The sequence below is a fragment of the Xenopus laevis genome, chromosome 5S (genome assembly GCF_017654675.1).
Source record: "Xenopus laevis strain J_2021 chromosome 5S, Xenopus_laevis_v10.1, whole genome shotgun sequence".
NCBI lineage: Eukaryota > Metazoa > Chordata > Amphibia > Anura > Pipidae > Xenopus > Xenopus laevis.
Genome location: NC_054380.1, coordinates 87,677,026 through 87,703,512, shown reverse-complemented (window position 1 = coordinate 87,703,512; position 26,487 = coordinate 87,677,026). Strand labels below are relative to the sequence as shown.

The 26,487-nt window shown below is 37.3% G+C and overlaps 1 protein-coding gene across 1 annotated transcript in view; it reads left to right on the top strand.

Annotated features, from left to right (window-relative positions):
- The window catches only part of nmur1.S (neuromedin U receptor 1 S homeolog), a 36,596-nt gene extending 17,093 nt beyond the window's left edge, over nt 1-19,503 (top strand). Inside the window, exons 2-3 of the mRNA XM_018265601.2 lie at nt 1,124-2,071; nt 19,022-19,503. Of these exons, the coding sequence (XP_018121090.1) occupies nt 1,162-2,071; nt 19,022-19,404 (1,293 nt within the window). The 5' untranslated portion in view covers nt 1,124-1,161 and the 3' untranslated portion in view covers nt 19,405-19,503. The remainder of the gene's footprint in view (nt 1-1,123; nt 2,072-19,021) is intronic.
- Nucleotides 19,504-26,487: the final 6,984 nt, after the last annotated feature.

Here is a 26,487-nt window from a genome sequence, read left to right as displayed (position 1 = left end):
GGGTCTGGCCACACAAGCAGATTCGGGGAGATTACTCGCCCCAGCGACAAATCTCCTCTTCTTCGGGGCGACAATCTCCCCGAACTGCCTTTCCCCTGCCCTCCACTGGGCTAAAATGAAAATTGCCTGGGGGAAGGTACACGCAGCACTTCGTTTTCCGAAAGTTGCCATACGAGGAAACTTCGGGCGACTTCGGAAAATTGCGTGCCGTGTGTGCCTTCCACCAGGCGATTTTCATTTTAGCCGGCAGTGGGCAGGCTGTTCGGGGAGATTGTCATCCTGAAGAAGAGGAGATTTGTCGATGGGGTGACTAATCTCTCCGAATCTGCTCTTGTGGCCAGACTCTTAAAGTCTATGGAACTGGAACCTACTTAATTATTAATTAATAAAACTATTTTTCTCCACAAATTGCATCTCATCCATGTGAGTTAACTTTTTCTCACTGAATCAAATCTGCCCTAAAATATAATAATATATAATACTAACCATTGAAAATATTAAATGTATTAAATTGCATTGCTTAACATTATATTTTCTTCCATTATGCAATGTGGAAGGATAGAACTGAGTTGAGAAGCCTCAGCAGATGCCTCCTGCATCAGTAAATTAAGCTTTTGCTATTCTGTCTGGCCAGTCCTCAGGTAGAAGGGCATGTTTGTGTGCCAAATTATTATTATTAATCATTCTCCAACATATATTTCAGAGATGACATATTATTCATTTCAGCCCCTGCCCTAGTAGTACATAAGTCCCTATCACATACACAAATTCTTGTGCAATTAACCTGGCTGTATGTTTTGGTTGTATGGGAGGAAACCCACACATCCAAATTCCTAGCAGATATTGCCCTCATGATAATAAACTGCTGAAAACAAAAAGAAAAAAAAGTGATTTACAAGACGATTACAGCTTTCCTTTTTCTAACTTTACATCTTGTTTTCCCACTAATTAAACCAGTAAGGCTAACATTTATATTCCATACAAAGACCTAGTACATTACAAATGAAATGCACCATAGGCCCATAGGCATAAAGCTGCTTTATTTTAATCAAACTTCATTTGTTTTTTGAGACAGTAGCTTCTCTTATAGCACAAGGAATTTACTGCTGCTTTTTCCCCACAGGACCGGTGAGCGACTTCCAGATCTACTAATAAAGAGTGATGCCGCGTTCCTTTGGCAACTGTTCAAGTGTGGGAGATTCTCTAAATCATGTGGAACCTTTTCATAACCTAAATAAATTGGAAGTCAACATGGGAAACAATTGCTATAGTTTTTGTGATATAAATCCTGAGGATTGTAACATGACACTGGATGAGTTGCTTTTTAAATATCTGGGTCCTCAACAGTCGAGCTACTTTACCCCAATATGTGTTATTTACCTGTTCATCTTTGCAGTTGGAGCTGTGGGAAATATACTGACTTGCATCGTGATTCTCAAACACAAGATTATGAGAACTCCTACTAATTACTACTTATTAAGCCTGGCCATTTCTGACTTGCTCGTTCTTCTTCTGGGAATGCCTCTGGAACTCTATGAACTTTGGAGCAACTATCCTTTTGTTTTGGGGGAAGGTGGCTGTTCATTTAAGACACTGCTCTTTGAGACAGTTTGCTTTGCCTCTATACTAAATGTAACTGCTCTGAGTGTGGAGAGGTACATTGCAGTTGTACATCCTCTTCGGGCCAAGTATGTGGTAACCAGAAACCATGCCAAGAGAGTCATCTTCACTGTGTGGGTCATATCTATTCTGTGCTCCATTCCCAATACAAGCCTTAATGGCATATTGCACCTACGTGTGTTGGGAATAGGTGTAGTGCCAGGATCTTCCACCTGCACTGTAGTGCGGCCCCGTTGGATATACAACCTTATAATCCAGATTACCACCATATTTTTTTTCTTTTTACCCATGGGCACCATCAGTGTCCTGTACCTTCTTATTGGCCTTCAACTTAAGAAAGAAAAAATGTTGCAAGTCTTAGAAACCAAATCTGGAAAGGAAGGAGACAGTTACCAAAATATTCGGCTGCAGCAGGAGAAGACCCGAAGGAGACAGGTGACAAAAATGCTATGTAAGTATGGAAATGACTAAAGGCCTAGAAATAGGTATATGTTTTTACATTGTGGCAAAATGGTTCAACTCTAGATAGTTGTGGTGGAGCCCTGTGCAAACAAGACTGTGCAGTGTCCAATAATTTATACATTGTAGGAGTTTATGATTCTTCAGCTTTTGTTGAAGTACAAGTTGTAGGAGCAATTATCACTCCACAGGTCGGACAACACAGGCAATCTTGCTCTACAGACCTGCTATACCGCTGCAGTCGTTCATTCCCATCTTTACTGTTGAACCAAGGCTGCAATAGAAACTGCTTACATTGTCTCAATTTGTCAAGAGTTATTTAGTATTCCCACAATCTTCCTAGTCTTCGTTTCTTCAACCTCTAAAAGACAGCTCTGGTCACTTAGTGCAATGTTGGCTGCTATTTTTCATGTGAAGCACCTAGTTTAATGTGTTTTGGAAAAGCTGGCTAGCAATATAAGGAGAGTAGCAAATTTTATGGGATTCTCTTACATATACAACAACATTAAAATGTCTATGTTGTTCATTATTACCCACTGGCTCCTAGTGTATATGTAACGTGACTAGAATGGCATCTGATATCCAGTGCCAACATATTTAAAAACTGAACTATGCTCCAGCAAAATGGGCGGGATTAAAAAAAAAAAACAACTCACTATTTTAAGATATAATTTAAATTTTTTTTTAGGTTACTAGTTAAAGATGATACTACACTCAAATGTACATGCTTTTCCATAAAGAAGTTTTAAACTAAATCGGATCAAATAAAACCTGACTCATTTCAGCCAGAGGTTATGTTATTCTCACATGAATGTAGAATTGAGACTTCCTTTTCAAAGCCAGCTGCAAATATGTGACAGTGAGAATAAATACAAGAGGAGGAAAAACACTCATATTCAGATTGGTGGTTTCTTATTACATATACCTGCCATATTATATGGAAACCAGAGAGCTACAATATAAGGCAGTGCAGTTTCGTATGCTATCCTTACATATTTTTGTCTGATTTGCTTTTGTTCCTCTATAATAAGACAGTACGGTATAAACTAAGAAAAGATACCTATTTGATGACCTTGATGATGGTGCAACCGTTCTACTGTTCTTGAAAGGTTTAAAAGTATTTTTAGTAGCCACAAGATATGGTGCTTTACATTATAGAAAGGCCACACATTCCAAGCATCCTGTATAATAAATCCCAAACCTTTATTATAAAAATATATTTTGCATCATGCTGTTAGCTTGCAACATCAGGGATATACTGCAAAGGGCACAGTACGGGTTGTAAGCCATCAAGTCAGCTAGACTAGAAGCTCTGTTAAGCTGATTCTTTGAATAAAAGCTTCTCTGTCTCTGCTATACATCAGCCATAACCTTGCCAATGTATTTTACTTCCGCTATAGATGAAGCCAAGAATATGTTAAAAATACGACTGCAATTCACACACATAGATCAGTTCAACGTTTGAAGAGAATATGCAGGAATACAATCACACAGGGTTTCTGTTTAAGGCTTTATTACACAACCACTCATACAGGAAAGGCCAATTTATGCTGGCTTATCACCAGGGGAGGTCCCTGCAGTTGTATTCCTTACTGTCCCATGAACTGGAACCTCTCTCTCTTTCTCAATAATAATTCTATTACACACCTCACATCTTTAACATAGCAACATTCTTACTGATAACCTCAAAAAGCCTATCAGTTGGTTCCAGTAATATTTAAATATTTAGCATTTAAATCATCTGACATAAATATACCCAATCTCAATGAATTATCAAATATTCTTATAACATAATGCAGAGATTTGACGGCATAACACCCACAGGCAAATTCAGGCAACTATTTCCCAACAAAATATTTGCACTACTAGTACATAGACTGTTGTAACAGATAAGGTAAATAATATAAACATCATCATGTTAGTTTAAAAATAAAATACAATCAATAAAGCCCAGTGACTTGGAGTTCAACTATTTCAATTTCAAAATATATAAATGTACAAAATTGGTATTCAGAATATCTTAGCTGACTGACTGAAATGGATCCACTGTATTAATATTTAGTTTAATTCTTATTTAGTTTAACTAATAGAATTTAACGTCACAAATTGCTCCACAGAAATTTGTAGCTATACAAATCTAAAATGGAGTTATACTATATGTAAACATGTGCATTTTCTCAGTAGGCAGATGAAATATAATCACAGTTAATGTAGTTTATCTATTTAGAGCAGGGGTCACAACCTCTTTTTACCCGTGAGCAACATTTAGATAAAAAGAGTAAGAAGGTAAAAACAGTTGGGGAGCAAAGAAAGCATATAAAAAGTTCCTGGTGGGGCAAAAATAGGGGTTGTCATTGTCCATTTTGGAACCTCTATATGGAATTGCAGTCTATACGAGGCTCTGTTTGGCAGTACCATGTAATTGGATGTAGGAAAAGAGTTACATGTGACTGACGTGTGCTGACCCTCTAGAGGGATCTGCACCACCAAGCAGGAATCATAGGAGAGGCAAGGAGGTATGTATGTATGTATAACTTTATTTGTAAAGCACTGTTAAGGAGCTGCAGTACTGTACAGTGCATAAAAGTACAATATATATATATATATATATATATATATATAAAAGTATACATGGGGGAGACAAATCACATAATAAATATATACAGAATCATAGAACAAAGAGTTTAAGTGCTATGTGGTAAGAGACAAAGTGGGAAGGAGGTCCCTGCCCCGTAGAGCTTAAAGTCTAAGTGGATGGGAGGCTTACATACAGGTACAAATTGGAGATAAAAAAGTGCACAAGGTAAGGCATAGTCAGTAGGGAAAGGACTGGGCTAATGTTCTAGTGGTCCAAAAGGTAAACTCGTAGTTTTTTCTTGAAGAGATTAAGAGAGCATTCCTTACAGAGGAATTCAGGGATGGAATGCCAGAGGTAAGGAGCAGCAAGATAAAAGGGTTTACGAGACAAGAGGTGGCAGTGGATGTGGATGGTGTGAAGAGCGGTGAAGACGACCAAGAACGTAAAGTGAGATAAGGTGCGGCAATTCACAATATTGAATCTGTTTGGCAGTACACCAGTTTTGTATACAACCAAAATTTGCCTCCAAACCAGGAATTCAAAAATAAGCACCTGCTTTGAGGCCACTGGGAGCAACATCCAAGGGGTCAGTGTGCAACATGTGGCTCACAAGCCACTGGTTTGGCACCACTGACCTAGAGACAGTGCATACAAATCACATTTCAGAGTGACAAATAGGATAGCTGACTTTATTGAAATCAACCTAAAATCTAGTGTATATAAAAAGAATACACAAGCAGGGCCACATTTCTATATAAGCCAGTGTCTAGAGAGGCAGCTTTAGGGGTGGCCCTTGGGAGCCTCAACATAAAATGGAAAGGCTTAACAAAAAATCCCTCTGCTCAGGCAATTGAAGCTAAATCAGGTGGCAAAGCTGAGGAGAAGGGGTGTACCCCAAGGGAAGGGACGAGCTGCTGGAGCACCAGAGATGAATACAGTTCTGTACGTTAGCATAGCTGCACAGAGACTTATAATTGAATACTTAATTTCAGAATCATCACAAATTGCCATGCACAGATATGCAAAGACAAAATTCAAAAATGTGTGCACATTATTCCATACAATGAAAATCTAATACAAATGCTCAGCATGAGAGCAAATGCTCCAATCAGTCTCAAATTGTGTGTTTATGTATAAATATATATAAAACATTTTTTTACACATAGAAAATAACTTGTCATCTATAAAATCATTTTATTCACATTTTCCAAGGATTTTATGCTATTGGTAGGAGAGGCATGCTGGGAACTACAGTTCAGCAATAGTGGATGGGCTACAGATTTAACATTCTGATCTGTCCAACCTTGTTAAAGGAACAGTATCACCAAACAATGAAAGTGTTTAAAGGGATGACAATATAATGTACTTTTGCTGCTCTGGTAAAATGTGTTTGCTTCAGAAACTCTACTATAGTTTACATAAACAAGCTGCTGTGTAGCCATGGGAGAAGCCATTCAAGCACATGATATACAGTAGATTACATTAGTTCTGAAGAATCCCATTGTAAACTACATAGTTTACCTTTTATCTGCTGTGTATCCTGTGCTTTTCTCCTTTTTCAGCTTTCATTGGCTGCCCCCATGGCTACACAGCAGCTTGTTTATATAAACTATAGTAGAGTTTCTGAAGAAAACACACCAGTTTTACCAGTACAGGGAAACATTACAATATATTGTCATTCTTTTAAAACACTTTAATTTTTTGGTGTTACTGTTCCTTTAATGTGCTTCATATGTTGTGTGACAAAGGTTCATGTTCCATAGTTCATGCAGAACAGAACAGTACAGTATACAAGTGCCCATTATAGAGCCTTATCTTAACTAATTAATAATGATCGATAGTGTGCTTTAAAAATGAGGACATCAATCTGCTTAAGAAAATATAACCTTCTTGGAATGATCGTTCCTAATTGCTAGGATACCATCTGTATGGCTGATACTTATGTATAATCAACTGACATCTGCTGGACAGAAAAGGCAGTGGTTTATTTGATATATTGCATAGGATCAGAGGCATAACTATAAAGGTAAACTGCGGTCGCTGGGGATTGCGGGGTTGGCTTACTCTATAGCAGGGCTGTCCAAATGGCGGCCTGTCCTATGCTACCTGTGTGTGCCATACTCTGCTTGCCCTACTCTACCTGTGTGTGCCATTCTCTGCCCTACTCTACTTGTGTGTGCCATACTCTGCCTGCCCTACTCTACCTGGGCGTGCCATACTCTGACTGCCCTACTATGCCTGTGTGTGCCATACTCTGGTTCTTGTGATAACATGGGTGTGGTTTAAAGTGGGTGTGTTTAAAAAATTGGGAGTGGTCAAATTAGGCTTCCATTATTGGCCCTCTGCCGTGTCGCCCATAAAAATTCCATCCCTTAGTACTACAAAAGTTGGACAGAACTGTTCTTTTGCATTAAAATCTGACGCTCTTCTTCTTTAAATAGTTGCATGAGCATTCAGCTGGGGAGAGGTTGCAGATGGTGGCAGCTATGTGTGCTGGGCTCTTCTGAAGATTTTTATGGCAGGGGCCCAACATGCACTGCATAGGATATTTATAACATAGGTGGGATATGTTTTTAATGTGCAATGTAAAGAGAAAACCAATAATTTTTTACTTAGCACTCTATTACTTGTGCTGACAAGCCCTAAGTTAGCACAAGTAAGCGCAAATGAGTGTGAAATCAAAATTAAACTATAAAAATGTCTTGAATATGCCTTATGCTATTGCCATGGACTAGAATTATTATGTTATAAATAAACATTAGACTAATAATGCAAATCACCTGCCAAGGAAAAGTCATTATTTAAACCAGAGTACAAAAGTGCGTTGTATATAAAATTAATGTTATGCCAAAAAATGTTTTCTCACCTTTTATTAAAATGTCAAATGTTGGGTGTCCCATAATTGATTTGAATATCTTGGTTGGGGAGCAGGGAATTTCTGGTTTGAGAGCAGTTTCATTTATAAACCCTTTCTTACATTTCACAGTGCTCTTCAGTTTTCATTCCTTTTGAGCTGTGTGCACTTGGAATAATCCTGGGACCAAATTCCAAATTGCAAGGCAGACAACAATGAACAAATGTAGTGCAGAATCTGTTTATGTTGCAATTGCCATCTTAAATAATGCCCATTGATCCTGTGTCTAGATACAGCAGAGCCCACGGGTGAGGGGGCCAGACCACTTGGTCTCCTGTATATTAGTCCTCCCTCCACAGCATCTCTCCTATCTTAAACTTAGAGATGCAGCGCAATCAGGTAGCAAGTGGGCCAGGAGGAAATGTTCAAGCCGGCGCCTCAAGATATTTTCTGCAGGGAAGGGGCCTGGCACTTGCTAGTTACACTACTGAGCTGAATGGGAAACTAAAGATCAGTGCTAAAGAAAGGTTGTAGGTATTTGCATGGCAGGAATCTAATTTCCTTGCAAGTAAATTTACACAGAAATGCTCTGGATCAAGCCACTTCCAAAGGAAACCAAATAGGATAAACCGTTTGTTCACAGCTAGTATCGCCTTCTCTTGTGCTACTAGAATTGTTTACATACAACATACATGAGGTCTAAAATTTGATTTGGTTAAACCATTATTTTGGGCAAACGCAAGACCAGTGTTCCTTATCATGTTCTGGTTTGACTGATCACCCTGTGCAACTCGACTGGGGTCATCAGTCTAAGGGGCAAATTTACTAAAGGGTAAAGTGGCTAATGCTAGTGTCAATTCGCTAGCATTACTGCCCACAGGGACATCGCCAATTCAATAATGGGTGCAGGCGCCAATTCGCTAGCGAAAGAGACAGGCACTAGCGGTCATTTGCACTCTTTCGGCAGGCAACAATTCGCGCTGGCGAATGGGCCGCAAATCAACTAAAATGCGGACTTTACTGAACGCTATCCTCTTTTGCCAGATTTGCCTTCGACAGCCCCGGGCCCCCAGTCCGACTCTGACTCCTCATGTTAGTGAATTGGTATTGTCTGAGCGAATTGGCGTCTGGTGCCGTGTTGCGCTGGGTGCGAAGTGGACGCTGGTGAATTTTTGCCGGATAGTAATTCTGCCCCTAAATGTCTTCATTATAAAACAATTGTGGTATGATAGCAGCAACGACTGATCATCCAAACCAATATGAATTCATTAGAAATATCAAATGATTTATAGGTATTTGCAAATGTAACTGCTGTTTAATGTGGCACAAGTATATAAATAAACCTAATATGATTGTTTTGCCTCAAATAAGGATCTATTATATCTTAGTTAGGATCAAGTACAAGGAACTATTTAATTATTACAGAAATAATTTGTTTAAATTAGAGTCGACGGGAGATGACCTTCTCATAATTCTGAGCTTTCTGAATTATGGGCTTCTGGATAAGGGATCCTATACCTGTACTTGTTATACTTTTTTGTTCTTTGATTCTGCCTGTTAATAAAAAACATTATTTCAGAATCAGAATTGCAGAAAATATAATAAGCTAGAAAGTACTTTCAAAAGCAATTACATTTACAATTCTTAAATATTTCTATGTACATTTTGATTTATATGGTCATATATTATTTATCATACATACTTTACATATATTAAGAATCTGATTAAATAACTGGGGCATTGTGAAAAATTATTTATTTCACACTGCCTGTCAGTATTAACTGCTTAGAAAGAAATACATACTACTCAGAATACTGAATGCACTTGCCATTGGATGCCCTTTATTTTTCAGATTACAGGCTTGTGACAGCATTCTTTTTCCTTAATAGTAAGTTGTCAAATATTGGTACCATTTGACATCTAGGAAGATGTTCTGTGAATTCTATTGAGCTTCTCTAGAAAGGTAATCGGATGAACGCGGTAATGGAATTCAGTCACTTCTGTGCTCTTCTCCAAACACCATTTAGACTTCACACAGAACTATAACCTTGCCTGTTGCATGTACAGTACATTGTATCCAGATTAAGTGCTTATTATCTGATGAACTGATGTCTGGGCCATGCAATATTACTGCAATACATATACTAAAAGGAGACAGCTGCAAAAGGACAATAAAAGGGGAGGATAAAAACATGTCACTCTTTTATTAGACTTTATGCTGGAGAATGGAGCATGGTCAGTGAATCGGAAGTTCAGTACAAAGCATTATTGGCAGGAATGAGTTTAAGAACATTATTTTTAGGGACCATAAGAGTGATACAATCAATGGGATCCAAATAAATCCAACGTCAAAAGACATCAGAAATCGTTGAAAGGCAATTATTTATGCAACAGTTCACATAGACACAATCCAAGATATTTCATATTGTATATTCGCAAATTATATGGCTGAGAGCAAATTACTGATTTTCATAAGCAGTCAATTTAGGCTGATGATGTTTTCTTCAGTTATGATAAGGGAGCCACATACCTTCCATAGTAGTGTTTCTCCATTTAAAGATTACAACTTCTAAAATTGTTCAGCATATTGTCAGGCGTTAAATCATTATGTAAATCAAAATGTAGGGGCATTAGCCAACTGATGCAAGAGAATACTGCCTGCTCTGTTTATACTATTCTTGGTTTTAAATAATCACAGCTGAAACACATTTCTAGCTCTGAATTCAACAGCCTTGTATACGTGCCCCTGTTAAGTATAATGACTGGGTTCTGTGGGGAAACCAATATTGCTCAATAATCCAACCATCTTCCAAAAAAAAAATTGCAGAAGACTGATCTAGCCATTTTTTGTTAATTAATGCAATTTAATTATTTTTTTAATTAAATAATTCTAGCAGTGGATTTATTTCAGAATTATGTAGTTGGGTTGTAAATCAATTCAATAAACGTCTATCTATGGAACTTCAAAAATCTTGAAACAGAAAAATCATACAAGAATACTAAAGAGAAAAAATATGTGAGAAATGGTACTCAATATTTTGCAAGTGACAAGGAACTAGAAAGTTCCTTGCATTTTACTAATTTGCCCCTACTAAACTTGTGTATGGCTTTAAAATAGCACATATATGATCATACATGTTCATGCTTTATTTATTATGACATTACAGGCCACTGCTCACAGATTCTCATTCTTCTGATTTAAACTGATCTCTTTCTAAATAATGCCAATATATAACTTTCATAATTTTCATTTGGGGTACTGTCTGTGCATGGCTGAAGCAGTTACAGCATATAAACTTCAGAGATTTCTTGTATTTTTTCAGGAGGTCAGGGTATAAAAGGCTGAAAACATATGAGAATTTTATTTTCAGGGTCCAGAATTTAATGTGTCCTGTGTATAACTTTATTAAGGTCAAAGGTGCAATATATGTGAGGGTGATGAGTGGGATGAACAAACCTACAGGGGCAGAGTTATCAAGGGTCGAATTTCGAAGTAGAAAAAGCTTCGAAATTCGACCATCGAATTGCAATACATCGACTTCAAATATCGAAGTCGAAGTTTTTTTACATCAAATTTGGCCATTTGCGGTCAAATCGAACGATTCGAAGGATTTCATCCATCGATCGAACGATTTTTCTTCGACTTCAAAAAACTTAGAAAAATGCTCTAGAAGGTCCCCATAGGCTAACATAGCACTTCGGCAGGTTTAATTTGGCGAAGTTTTGAAATTGAAGGTTTTTTAAAGAGACAGTACTTCGATTATCGAATGGTCGAATATTTGAACTATTTTACTTCAATCGAAGTCAGAGTCATAGTATCCTATTCGATGGTCAAAGTATCCAAAAAATTATTATTATTATTATTTATTATTTTGAATAGAATTCAATTCGACCCTTGATAAATCTGCCCCACAGTGTCAAATACAAATGTGTGAATAAGAGGTGAGTAAAAGGTGTGTATACATTTATGGTGTTATTTATCTCAACATTTTCTTCTACAAATTCCGATCAAATCTGCTTGGGTTTTTTACCCTATTTTTACTCATTTTTAACCCGAAAACTCAGATTTCTTATGCTTTTTTGCCTGAAAACTTCGGGGTATTGCACGAAAACCATCGCACAATAAAAAAATCATTGGGACTTCTCCCATTGACTTATATGCAACCTCGACAGGTCTGAAAAACGTTTGCATTAAGTAAATAACCCCCGTAATGTACAAGAATGAATGAATTGTTTTCTTTTTCTTTTCAGTATACAGAACCATACGCACATTTCATTGTACTGTAGCTGTTGTCGTGGCTTTTTCCATTAGTGGTGGGATTTTCGACTTTGCTAATAATAATCATTCATAATAACACAATCATTCATATTAGGCTTAGTACCAAGTATCTATATTTTTGTGCAATCACAGCTTTAATAAATGTTTTAACAAGTGAAACCTTATAATTTTTTTTAAGAGTTTAATTTTTGTTAGTGACCAAATAGCAGGTGCATGTCACAGAAACTGCAACTTTTTTTTAAACCTGTCAATGGATCCCATCGATTATAATGTAAGGTCACTAATTGCTTAAATGGCAGTATACCCCTTTGTTCAGTGGATAGGGCTTATGCTGAGTATAGTTTTGGCCTATTGCTTTAATTACAGTAAAATGTATACTTTGTTATTCTTGAGCTAAACAGGGCACACATAGGTAACTTGAAGCTACTCCATGTTTGATAATTACATTACTAGAGCTCAGATAGTGTCTCTGCATAATGGGCTTTTGCTTATCTGCGCACTAATAATCTAATATTTTATTGACCTCCTAAGATTTTCTTGATGAAAACGAAAGGCAAAATGTATGTTCTGCACAAGCTCTATTCGTTGCACTCATGTTAAGCAAGGGAGTGTTCTTCCCCTAAATACAGTCATGTCTTAAGTATGCGCAAAAGTTTTGAGAGCTGAGCAGAGCATGGACAGCTTCAGGGCAGGCGGGTGAGTGGGAGTCCTGCTTATGGTTTATAGGTTTCTAAACTGCAGTTTCTATGGAATATCCTATAGTAAGTCACCACTTAACAGGATTAACCTTTTGCGTAATCTTAAATTTTATGCTCTATTATTATGCTATACAGCTTTTTATTGTAACATAAATTTTCCTAAGGAAAAAGTAACCTTAGTTTGCAACATTTTAGCAGACCTTGCTCTGCAATGACTACAGAACTAAATCAGATATACAGGATCACTCATTTAGAATTTATGTAAGGTCCACAGGTCTTACTAGTTTGGCTTTTAGGAGCAAGAGAAAAGTTACACAAAAGAAGTCATTGTAACAAGTACCTTCTACCACTTGGTAACACATGAATTTCTGGAATTTGATGTAAATCTCCATGTATCAGCAGGAAGCTAATCTAAATAGCCAAGTGTAGTGGGATAGTCATGTGAAACCCCCTACACAACAAAGAAAAAAAAAACTATCTGCACATATGAATGGTTTATAAAGAAATTTAGGCAGGTTTACAAAAAGTACAAAGTAAATGAGCCATTAATGCTTATCTCTCAAGACAGGTTTCCAAGATCCCTTCTAAATATTTGGAACTTTATCCACCCAACTATTTTTCACGGTTGTTTAGCAACTGCTTAATATATTCATTTTGTATAAAGGATAGGCCTTGATTTTAAGTAAATAACTTAGGCCTATGCTATGCATGAGGGCACAAAACAATATGAAATAATGTTCTGAAGACAAATGACAGTTTTCCATAATAATAAGTTCCAGATTATAAAAGCATCCTGGTGGACATATCAAGGCTGCAAATATGGCATAATCATATCAGCAGTAGTGAAATTGAAGGGAGGAGCATAGCAGGCAAAGCAACATAGACAAACTACCACTATGGCCCAACATAGAAGGGCTAACACCATAGAAGGACTAGACTCAGGACTAGACTCAGCAGTCTATCGACATCTCAAGCAAAAGGGACACTCTTTTGAGGAAAACAATGTGCACTTTTTGGATAGAGGACAGATGGTTTGAAAGAGGTGTGAAAGAGGCCATTTATGCCAAAGTGGAGAACCCATCTCTGAAAAGAGAAGGGGGCCTGCCACACCGCTTGTCATCAACCTACAATGCCACTTTGACATCCTTACCCTGGTGGGTTCACAACAATTCACACTTCCAGTCATGGACATTGAAAGATTAACACCTGCCTCAATGAAAATCATGGTATCATTGTAACTGGATAACACTTTCACATATCTGTGAGTTTAATGTCCAGTTGCCTTTGACTTAATACTACTATATACTACTTACTACTACTAGATACTGTTTCAAGTAGCCTATCTATAAAATACACTAATATTGGTTGTAGTTCAGTGTTCTTGTTGGCAGCACTGATACTTGTACTCTAATGTGTGCAGATACTTTTGTCTTAAAATGTGTCTACATATATTCGGCCATATAGAATCTTGGTAGCAAGATTTGACCCTACCCTAGATTAGATTTATTGGATTATTCTCTTTTTGAATAGGTAGAAATACTATCTGCAAAATTCTATTTCTCCACACATTCTTGTATATACTGAGTAGTAGGCTTCGCCATGTTCTTCGCTTTGAACCATCTCTGGTTATTTCCAAACAGTCCCTGGATGCAATCAATTATTGGATGCAAGCATTATATGTAAGCAATGTGTTTTTTTATGGGTGATCACAGGCAAACAAGCCTAAATTTACCATGCACAAGTAGCAGCTGGAGTGGTGTAAAGATCCCAATTTACCCAATGTTGGTAGAATACTACCTGCCAGAATATGTAATGACAGTAATTTGGTGGAGGTGGAATTATGTAATTTGGTGGAGGCGGAATAATGGTCTAAACCCGTTTTACGTGGTTTGGGCTAGTGCCCTGGTTCCATTGAAAGCTAATTGTAAGACTACAATGTACAATGACATGCTTAACAATTCCATGCTTCCTACTTCATGGCAACAGTTTGGGGAAAGCCCTTTCCCTTTTCAGGACAGAACAATGCCACTATGCATGAAACAAGGATCTGTACAGAGCATGTTAGCGCTTTACAGATCTTATACTGTATATCATTCACATTAGCCTCTGCCACAGTGGAGCTTCCTAACATATTCACAAACAAAACCTTTTTATTAGAAGCCAATAAACCTACAGTACCTGTATGTTTTTGGAGTATGGGAACAAACTGAAACCCACACAGATATAGGTACGACATACAAATTCTGTGCAGATAGTTTGATTGGAATCAAAGTCAGTGCTGCAGGGCCAAACTGCCACTGTTTATTTCATTATCAGGTTATTTTCATACCATGAGTCACATGAACCATAGGTCATATATACAATATATTATGTGATTCAGATTTCAGTTTTTTACACCACCATGGAAACTTGAAGCATGTATAGAATGCTTAATAAAAAAAGTAGAAAAGCCATGGCAACAGCACTTTTAATTTATTAAATGTGACAACACAATAACAGAAACATGTTTCACTGATTTAATTTGGATCATCTACTGTATATGTATTTGATTAATTGTATATGCCTAATTATCAATGCAAGATTTTTTTTAGATTGTTTTAATTTATAGTATATTTTTAAATTAAGCTATCCAGGCAACGGTCTCCAAGCACAGAGCTATTGCGCGACACTGAACCGCAATTCAATGTAAAAGCAAGTAGTTGTTAGAGCCATATTTTCAGGATAATGTCCATATATTGCCCCTTTAATGTCAGAAAAGGGGGCAGAGAGTAGGCATGTCCAGTGAGGAAAATCCTGAAGCATCACCAAAAGCCTCTTAGCATTCTATCGATCGTGCAGTATGCAAACAAAGCATTATGTTAATTTGTCACCGAGGTCTGCCTGTCGCCACTCAGCATTTTGTCCAGGTCTAAAACCCGGAGAGATAGTTTTGAACTGGACAGCCCAAAGCAAAACTGGGCTGTCTGGTTCAAAACTAGAGAGATGGCAACCCTAACTCCATGTCCCAGGGGTCTAATTGCTTGTAGAAACAATACAATGCATTTATATAAATTGACATTTATATTTCAGTAACAGTAAATATTTCTGAGCTATTTTCTTGCTATACAGTCAGTGGCGTAACTAGATATTACTGGGCCCCAAAGCAAATTATTTTTCAGGCCCCCAAAATGATAAGAGGTTGACTAGTTTTACCAATATTTATTGAAACGGTATATAAATTATGGCCTCATGGGGCCCTAATTTCCTCCTGAGCCCCCTGCAGCAGCAGGGTCTGCTTCCTCTATAGTTACGCCCCTGTATACAGTGCAATCGGTATAATCAGTTTATATATTCCTACTTCCTTTAAAGGGGATGTATAGGCAAAAAAAATAAAATCCCACTTTTAGTTTATTTAATTAAAAAGAAATCTACTCCAATATACTTTGATTAAAAAATATCTACCAATTTTTTAAATAAACCTGACTTCGTTTTACTTGCTCTGACAGTGGAGGATCAGAGGAGAATAGGAAACTTCAGACGGTCCCTAACTGCTCTGCAGGGAAACGATCATACTTTCAAGCGACAGCTTTGTTTGTTTACCTATAAAGCTGTGTAGAGATTTGAATCCACAGACCCAGTGTTATCTGCATATTCTGATTATTAGTCAGTCTTGCTGTATCGGCTTCTGCCAGATATTATTTGACTTGTACTGTTTTGATAATTTATGACAATCCCTAAGTTTAACCTCCCAACAGCAGCCCAGATCACACTGAGCATGTGTGTAGTCTTGATCTTCCAAAGATGTTTAACAAAGTTACAAGATGACAGCAACCTGCGGCCAACTTTGAAAACATAAATCATTTGTTTAATTAGGTTTCTGGTGCTGTAAGTTCATGTTTATGTTAAGTATACAAATACAGCATTTCTAGCATTATTCTATTTTAGTTCCCCTTTAAATGAGACCACACCTTGATTGTAGGAACTTATCCCAGTCTATCCATCAGAATGCCATCTGTTTTTCTAATTTCTTAAGAATTGGGTGCTGAATTGCTATGAGTTTGACTTTTACACTAAGTCACATTAAATTTTAGCTAGGTATGTCATAACAAACCTGTAGGAAATAAACACTAATCTAATGAATCCTAAGCACTGCACTGTTTACGTAGCAGCCCGGCTTATAAAACCAGCCTATAAATATCAGTAAGCAAAGTGATTGTCTTTTTCAGACTGACTACTATAAGGGAAGCTGTGTCATTGTCACTGAGTGATGGCAACTTATCTGGACTTATAGACCCTGCAATTCATCCAGGTGATGTTTGTATCTTGCTGCCTGAAGCTCTGGCCTCTCTCACAATGACAGCACATGGCTGTACTCCTCTTTTATCTGTGGAATTTTTTGTCAGATTTTGCCCTTATTAGGAAGTCATCCTCAGCCTCTTGGTTCTGGGAGAAATATCCCAGCTGGATGAACTGATGAGAGGACATTCATGAATCTTGCACATATTAACACCTTGAGCACTGTCAGAGATTTAATTTGATCATCATCATTTATTTATGAAGCGCCAACATGCTTTCAACAATTAAATAACGTGTGTGCCGGCACAGAGAAAAATAGTTCCATACTGGTCATGAACTGGTGATGATGATTTTTATGCAGAATTTCAAACAGAACAAGGAAATTAAATCCTCTTAACTCTTCTAACTCAATTGGCTTTTGGTAGAGAGCCCAGAACAGCTCAGGTGCAAATAAAATGCTTTGTAACAATTTTGAGATAAGCAAATAAGTAATTGTAACAATTTAGATAAGGAGGTCCCTTAGGAAAAGTTAGACTTACAGCTTAAAGGGCAATTCACCTTCATTAGCAAAACTGTAATAACTGAAAAAAATATGTTCAAACTTTCATAACCTGCCAAATTTTGTAAAATGAACATAATTAGGGGATGTGACCACAAAAATGGGCGTGTGCAACAAAAATTTGCCGCGCTAAATGCAGCAAATTTCTTTTGTCCCTCTTTTTTCCCCCAAAATGTTGGTAGGTATGTGTTTGTGTGTGCTGTGAATTGTAGGATCCCAGGGGTTATTCCTTAGTTGATAAAATTGCAATTTTATATTTCGAATTACTCAATAGCACATACTACTAAAAAGTATATTTTTTAAGGAAATGGATTATTTGCACAAAGCAGGGTTTTATATAGGAGCTTTTTTATGCAATATAGTTTTATAGAGATCGACTGTTCGGCGGAATAGTTTTCATTTAGGAACAGTAACACCAACAAATGTACAGATGCTCTGCACTGATACAGCTGGTGTGTTTGCTTCAGAAACTCTACTATAATTTATATAAACAAGCTGCTGTGGAGCCATGAGGGCAGCCAATCAACACTGAAAAAGCAGAAAAGGCACAGGATATAAACCAGATAACAGATAAGCTCTGTAGCATGCAACAGGATCCTTCAGAACTTTTCTGTTATCTACTGTGTATCCTGACTGGCTTTTCCTGACTTTTGCTGTATTTGCATAGTCAGCTTGTATGTTCCGATATTCTTGACCCTGTTAGCCCCGCCCGCCTAATCACATTCTGCAATCAGATCACACTCCTATACGAAATGATACTTGCAGAAAACATTGGTGTTCAGTGGTTGCCTGCATTTTACGATGCAGCAATATCTACACTACTATACTCATGTGAGTGTTAACATTTTATTGAGCAGAGTAGAGATTGATGACATGACAGGGTCAGGGGAAGAAAATGTTTCGCGCAGGCACAATATGCAAGAGTCGCAGGGGGAAGTGACATCAGCGGTTTGAAAATGGAAACAGCAATCTATCAAATAGACAGATTACTTTGAAGACAAGTAACTCAAGTAAGAAAACACATACAGATGACCTAGTATAGAGGTTCGGGAGGCACAAATGTGATAAAACTGTTGAAGCTTTTTTTCATTTAAAACCTTTCCTTCTCCTTTAAAACACTTTCATTTTTGGTGTTACTGTTCCTTTAATATTTTATTTACAGCTATTGCATTCACTGGTGTAACAAGATGTTACTGGGCCCTGAACATATCCAGAGATTGCCCTGTTTTTACCATTAAATGTTGAAATTGTTTATTATTTGGGTCTCATAATGCCATAGTTACGCCCGATTGCATTATATCATTGGGTGGACAATGTAGTGGCTACTAAAAAATAAATGAACTGCCAAAATCCTTAGAAAACGGTAACAATTGCTTCAGTGGTTTCAGAGATTATAGAACGCTGCATAATAGAATTGTACTGTTCTAACTACAATATCTTGGAGTCGGCTTTGTAAATCAAAATTTACTTAATTGCTACAAATTGCTTAAATAGCATGTAAACATCAAACCTGCTGGCATTCTTCTGGATATTGGTGTATATGTGTATATGTGTATGTGTATATGTATATTCTTGTTGTTACTGGTCCTTATAGAATTATGAATGGCTGCAAGGGAAAATAAACTGCATGTCAGTTAAGTTTGTAGCATTGTGCATCAATGAAAACTGGATGTTCACAATTATTTTCTTTTCACTGCAGTTATCTTAGTGGTGGTATTTGGGATCTGCTGGGCACCCTTTCACACGGAACGGCTCATGTGGAGTTTCATAAATGACTGGACAGAAGCGATGCATCAAATATTTAGCTTTGTCCATGTGATCTCTGGGGTGTTATTCTACCTGAGTTCTGCGGTTAACCCCATCCTGTACAACCTACTGTCCACGCGATTCCGGGAGATGTTTAAGGAGGTCATGTGCCATGGGAGGACAAAGAGGCTGGGTTCCAGGAGGTCTTCCCCAAGTGTCACACGTGGAACCACACGCAGCACAGTGTGTGAGAATATTCCTGGAAATGGATTACGATTCTCTGATGTTGATGAGTTTGTTGTATATTTAGAGTGTGATAATGTGGCAAAAAGTTAGTCATTTTTCTATATCAACTAAAACTACCTTAAAGCTGGCCATAGATGCAAAGATCCCATCGTTCGATTCCTCGAACGATCGGACTTCCCCATCTCTTGACCTGCCACTAACCATTCAGATCAAATAAAGTAGAAAAGAACAGATCAGCCGATGTTCTGCCCCTACAGCAATCGTATGTCCGACAAAGCTGGTGACAGTCTCCCTCTGAAAATCGTACGATCGGCAATAAATGCAGAGATATTATCAGCAGCCGACAGAGATCTTTTAACCTGTCCAATTGACCAAACGACCGATCTTCGTGGGATGAAAAATGCCGGGACTCTCCGCACACAGTCCGAAAATTGTACGAATCGAGGATTCGTACGATCGGATCTTTGCGTCTATGGCCAGCTTACATCATGCAAACACATCTGCCAAACTGTAAGTCATTGCACACCTGTTTCATACATCTTTTTTTTCCTTTCCCCCACCTCTGATGACTGCTCTGGACATGAGAAAAACACACTATATATAGCTACAGGGGAAGGCTAATGACCAACGGCCACATGAGTTAAAGGCAGATACACTTATTTCCTAAACTGCCATATACATTATTTCTGAAGAATAATCTCACTGTCATGTCCACTAAAGATCACAAAGCGTGTCTGATTTTTGAGGTACTTTATAGCCATGAAGAAAAAGGAAAGGCTAAAGTTTACCGGGAATGATAACCAGCCTAGGCCTGCACAGTCCTGCATATTTTCAGTCAAAATTATTTTTTCATCCCTATAGTTTTTGCACTTTTTTTTTATGCAAGACAGAACTTTATTTGCTTTAGTAGCCACATATTGACACTGCCCAGAATTAGACAACGTGTTATCTACAAAAGCCCCTAGATCCTTCTCAGTTAAGGAAACTCCCAACACAGTGCCTTTAGTGTTTAGCATGTATTTATATTATTTTTGCCAAATGCATAACCTTACATTTATCAACTTTGAACCTCATTTTCCAGTTTGCTGCCCAGTTTCCCAACTTAGACAAATCACTCTGCAAAGTGGCAGCATCCTGCATGGAACCTATAGTTCTGCACAATTTAGTATCATCTGCAAAAATAGAAACAGTACCTTCTATGCCCACCTCCAGGTCATTAATAAACAAGTTGAAAAGCAAATGACCAAAGTACAGAGCCCTGCGGTACTCCACTAACAACACTGGTCCAATAAGAAAGTGTTCCATTTACCACCACTTTTTGTAATCTATCTTTTAGCCAGTTCTCTATCCAGGTACCAATATTATACTGCAGGCCAACATTTCATAATTTAACCAGTAACCTTCTGTGTGGCACTGTATCAAATGTGTTAGCAAATTCTAAGTAGATCACATCCACTGCCATCCCATAATCAATCGAGGCTCCTGCTCACCTTCTCATAAAAGAAATTAAATTAGTCTGGCAAGATCTATTACGCATAAAACCATGCTGGTACAAACTCATAGTATTATGATTTGCAATGAAGTCAAGTATCTTATCCCTTAATACCCCTTCGAAAAGCTTTCCAACCGCTGATGTCAGACTATCCAGCCTACAGTTTTGAGGCTGAGAACGGGATCCCATTTTGAATAGTTGCACCGCATTAGAAATGACCAATATTTATAATAACATAACAAAAATTACATAAGTGTTATCCAAGGTAGCAAGCATTCGAGAGAATATCAGAAATGTCAGATTTCCCATGCCACCTTTGTTTATACCCCAAACAGTGTTGGAGTATTGACTCAAAGAAGAAGAAATAACTGGATGGCATTTAGAGCTCTGGGTCTGAATTGCAGGTATAAGTGATCTGGATATCACCTGCATACAAATTATATTTAAAGCTTAATGAACGGACAGTGTAAAGGGTCCTCTAACAGAGGGACAAGTACAAAACTGGGGATGGCACTCGGTTTCTGAAGTCATCTGAAGTTTCCTCGTGAGGCAACTTGAGGTGACTTCGGAAAACTAAGCACTCTGAGAGCCGAAGAAGAATCGATTTTTCGCTGGGTGACTAATCTCCCACAGTAGCTTTGTGTGCCTCTGCCCTAAAGAGAAGCATTTGTTAGAGAAGATGCTACAGCATGATTAGGGCATTGCAGGGATAAACCCAGACTGAAAAGGCCAAAAGACACTTCTCTATTAATATCCACCTGAATTTATCTTTTTTGTTGGACAACGTTAATCATTCCCTTCTAGTTAAATTTAACATTCCCTCCATTTCTGTGAATCTGTCATCAAGCTGTATCATCTTCTCTAACAAATGCTTTTCTTGATGTGTGTGTGGATGTACTTAAAAGTTTTGCACTTGTCCCTCTGTTAGAGGACCCTTTACACTGTGTCCATTCATTAAGTTTTAAATATAATTTGTATGCAGATGATATCCAGATCACATATACCTGGAATTCAGACCCAGAGCTCTGAATGTCATCTAGTTATCTCTTCTTCTTTGAGTCAATGCCACCTTAAGATGTGGCACTTAATTTTAGTTTAGTAACTGTATATACATTATTTATTGAACTGTTCCACCCCTACAATGCAAGCACTGTGCAGAGCCACATTTTCTGTATAGGCAGCTGTTGCTTTAGCATTCAGTGGTATATTCAGTCTATATAAAAAATAATATTGTAGCCTGCCAGTGGACACCTAGAACAAAAATCCAATGGCAGAGTTGAAGGGTGGGAGTGGGGTGTTCTTCTCCTGCTGGTTCAGTAATGCACAGTACTTGTTTTTAAAACCACACCACACACTAAAACACTCCTGGTGCAATGTGTAAAGTAGCACTATAAAAATAAAGATATACATATACCCATACAGTATATACATATTTCTCTTTAAAAATTATTAAGTAATTTGTTCTTTAAATGTAATAATTATTTGAAGGGCAATTCAGTTAATGCATTTTGTTATTAAAAGAAGATTTAAATAGTCATAATTTTATTATATTCTTTCCATCAGCAGCATTGTATTGTGAGTAAAGTGTAATGTTAATGTAGAACAGCCATACCAGTTTGTAATACTTGTATACTTGTGTGTAAATAGAAAGTGTCATAAGCTCTCCCTACCAATCTAATGTATTGGCACAACGTGGTTCCAAAGTCAGTTTAAGATGCTTGGTAGGTAAATAGCCAGGAATGACTGCTATTAAAAAGAAATATGCACAGAACAGTGGATACATTAAACAGTTTAATTGCATTGGTTTATATTTTTTTTTCATGACAAGCATGGTAAAACACTTTTATTCTCTGCATATAGGTTCTCATGTTGCTCAAGGTGTATATATTGTAGAATATATGTTGTTTTTCGGAGTCAGAAAGGGATTTATGAATTTTAGAAAATATATATTCCTGACTTCTTCCTATGTAAATATAATGTTAAAATATTTTAAAATATTTGTCATTTATAAATGGTACATTATTTGGTGTTGTTTTTTTTTTTAAAATCTGAATGTAATTTTATGTTTCTGACATCCTGAATGTCATTTCATTAAACACTGTACAGAAATTACTCTCTCCAGTAAGAAGTGTCTTAAAATTCAGTTTGAGAGTTGGGCAGAGAGGACATTTGTTCTAGGCTCTACCATTATGGGGGCCTTGAAGGGAAAACAAAAGTACAGAGTATTTACATTATGCCACACTAAGCCTGTATCCTTTGCTGTTCCCTAGAGACCTGCTACAATTCTGTATTGAAGGAAGGCAGTGCGTAAAGTGCAAAATATGATGCATTGTCCCTGTACATTACATTTATATACAAGTTTGTCTCCATACCTTGTTCCACTTCCACGAGCAGTTACCCCATTGTTTTCCCTAACAGCATAATGGAGATGGTAGCAAATATGTGGTGGCAGTGAGTAGTTATGTAAAAAAACATTCTCGATGCCTAGCCATTCTCCTGTGGGAGAGGTAGATATAAGGATGAGAATGCAACATAACTGCCACCTGTAATATAACACATATGACAAAGTCTGCCCCGGGTGGCAGCCAGCAGCTGGTAACAAGGGGCGGTAAAATGCCAACTTTGGGGGGCAGATTTATCAAGGGCCGAATTTCGAAGTAATGGAAGTTTTTTTGAACTCCCAGAACTTCGAAATTCGAATAAAAAAAGACCAACCGAAAAAAAAAAGGTTTTTTTCTGCGGTTGAATAGGGTGTATTCAATCGAATTTGATTCAAAGTATTTTTAAAAAAAAGTCCACCAATTGACTCCAAATAGGTTTTAGGAGTCACCTTATAGGCTAAAACAGCAATTTGGCAGGTTTTATATGGCGAATGGTCAAAGTCGAAGAGACAGTACATGATAAATTTCAAATTTCGAATTTGGACTATTCCCTAGTGGAAGTATACAAAAAATTTTTTACTTAAAATTTTAAATTCAACCCTTCATAAATCTGCCCCTAAGAGTCAAATTTCCAGATTTTAACCTGGAAATTCAGCTCCGCTAGGGCAGAGAGCACTATAGTGTCCGTTGCACTAGCGATGTGGCCCCCCTTTTGCCCACTTTTAAGTGCAGGAGAGGGGCAGCATCGGGCTGCTGCTGCCTGAGGATCGCACCTGCCCCCAAACAATATAGGTCTCTATTAAAAATATATTGTATAAAACAGCTCATATGTAAAACCCTGCTTCATGTAAATAAACCCTGTTCATAATAATATACTTTTTTAGCAGTATGTGCCATAAGGTAATCCTAAATAAAAAGTTGCCATTTTAAAACTAAGGGCTAGCTCCTGGGATCCTATGATTCATGGTGCACACATATATGTTGAGTCTTATGAGCCAATTAACGGACACAGTTCTGTCTTTTGCTCCCACATGTCTTCCTGTTAGAGCTGCAGTATTTCTGATCAGGTGATCTCTGAGGCAGTTAATACAAAAAGAAATTTTTGTCAGCCCAAATAGTCCTGTATCTATATATAAGAAACGGGAAAAGACAAAACGTCTTGTGCATGTGCAAAATTAATAAAATTATATTCAGAGGAAGGTGAGAACGAAAATCTGTCTCAAATGAGCTCACCCTTGAACTCTGTTGACCCAGGTGTATAGGGAACCCTGGGTCCTGCACATGAATTCAATCCCGCAATTAACTCAAACACGGCTTGATGTAGGAATAGCACTCACCAAATATGCAGGGTGGCCCGGGTGCATCGCCCCGAACCCGTAGCTGGGGTGAGTAAGGAAATATGAAGAAAACGGCAAGCACTCCTGGAACCACTCGTAAGTAAAATCAGCTTTTATTCAGTCGGTTAAAAACATGGAATCCTGACGCGTTTCGTATCTCACCGATACGTAGTCATAGGCATAATGAACAGAGTAACATGTCGGCTTATTTAAATTGTTAAACCGGAAATGACATATAAGATGACACTATATTTAAATCTCAAATAGGTTTCATTAACCATTTCGTGTACATCCATTTTAAAATGTTAAATATAAAACAAAAATTACCCAAAATGTTTTCAAATTAACTGAAGAAAAACCAATACAAATTTTCTTTCAACTTGTCTAGCTATATAGCCAAATAACCTACTGCTGCAATGTTGCTCAATCCATGTTTCCAAAATATGTTAATCTCTTAAACAAATGTTGCATTTTTTTAGAGCAACTAGTTACAATTTTGTTTGTTGCATTAAGACTTTTCTGAATGCTAAAATTAGCTATACTTTCTTTTCAAAGGAAACAATATGTTGAAAGTTAAACTATAACCTTCACTATGGATTGAAAACTAGAATATATACACCAGATAATAATATATCATAAACGAATGGAAAATTATGAAAAATATGAAAAGTTGAAAACTCAGAAATTTAGAAAAATGCAATAAATGAAAAATGCAATAAATGAAAATGCAATAAATGAAAAAATTGAAAAAAAGGGGGGGAAAAAATAAGTAAAGACAAAATACACAAAATATTAATACAATAAAGACAGACACTTCACATATATTACTTGTTTATGTCCTATTATGTGAAGTCAAACACAGCAAGAGATATCGAACCTACAATTCAAACCCACTGGCTGTCGCGTTCCCAAAGAGAATATCCAAAAGGCTTCCCTATGGAGGAGTTTGTCCATTAGACTCCCTCCTCTATATGCGGGCTCGACTTTCTCTATGCCTTGTATGGTAAGTTTTGTGACATCACCGCCATTGCACTCTAAAAAATGTCTAGATACTGTCGTTAATTTACTTTTTGATATAATTTGATTAATGTGCTCTCTCATCCTATCTTTTAATCTTCTTGTTGTACAGCCAACATATTGAATTTTACACTTAGTGCAATTCAAAAGATACACTACCCCTTTACTATTACAGTTTATGTAGTTCTTAATTTTGAAAGTCTTACCCAAACTATTGCTCACAAAATCAGTAGAGGTCGTGATCCTTTCACACGTAACACATCTATTAGAACCACATTTGTAGGTCCCCTTTACATCCAACCAAGTCCTGTTTTTTCCTTTTCTTTGAACAACACTTGGGGCCAACAAATTCCCTAAAGTAGGAGCACGACGAGTAACAAACTTACAACCATTACCCAAAATGGCTTGCAAGTCCATATCACCATATAAAATAGGCAGGTGCCTCTTTATTATTTTTTTAACTATGGGATATTGTTTACTGTAGGTGGTAATGAACATCGGCATTTCTTTAACCCCTTTTTGCTCATTCCGGGTTTTGTTACTTAGAAGAGTGTTTCTATCGAGTTCTAGCGCTCTTTTAAAAGCTGATTTAAGTGAGTCTAAGGAATAGTGTGGAAACGTTTGGATTCGTATTTGAGAGATACTAAGCATGTTTTACAGATTTTGGATAGTTTTCCTTGGGATAGTTCTTCTTTAAACTGGGCTACGATCGATGTAGCTAGTTTGTATACGTGTATTCCTCACAACAAAGGCTTAGAAGCCGTAAAATACCATCTAGATACTTACAGTAATTATGAGGTAGCAATGGTAGAGTTTATTCTGAGAGCCCTTCAGTATTTACTCACTCATAATTTCTTTAAGTTTGATTGTACCTTTTTCCTCCAAAAATGTGGGACTTCGATGGGTGCGAAATTCGCACCTACCTATGCCAACCTATATATGGGTT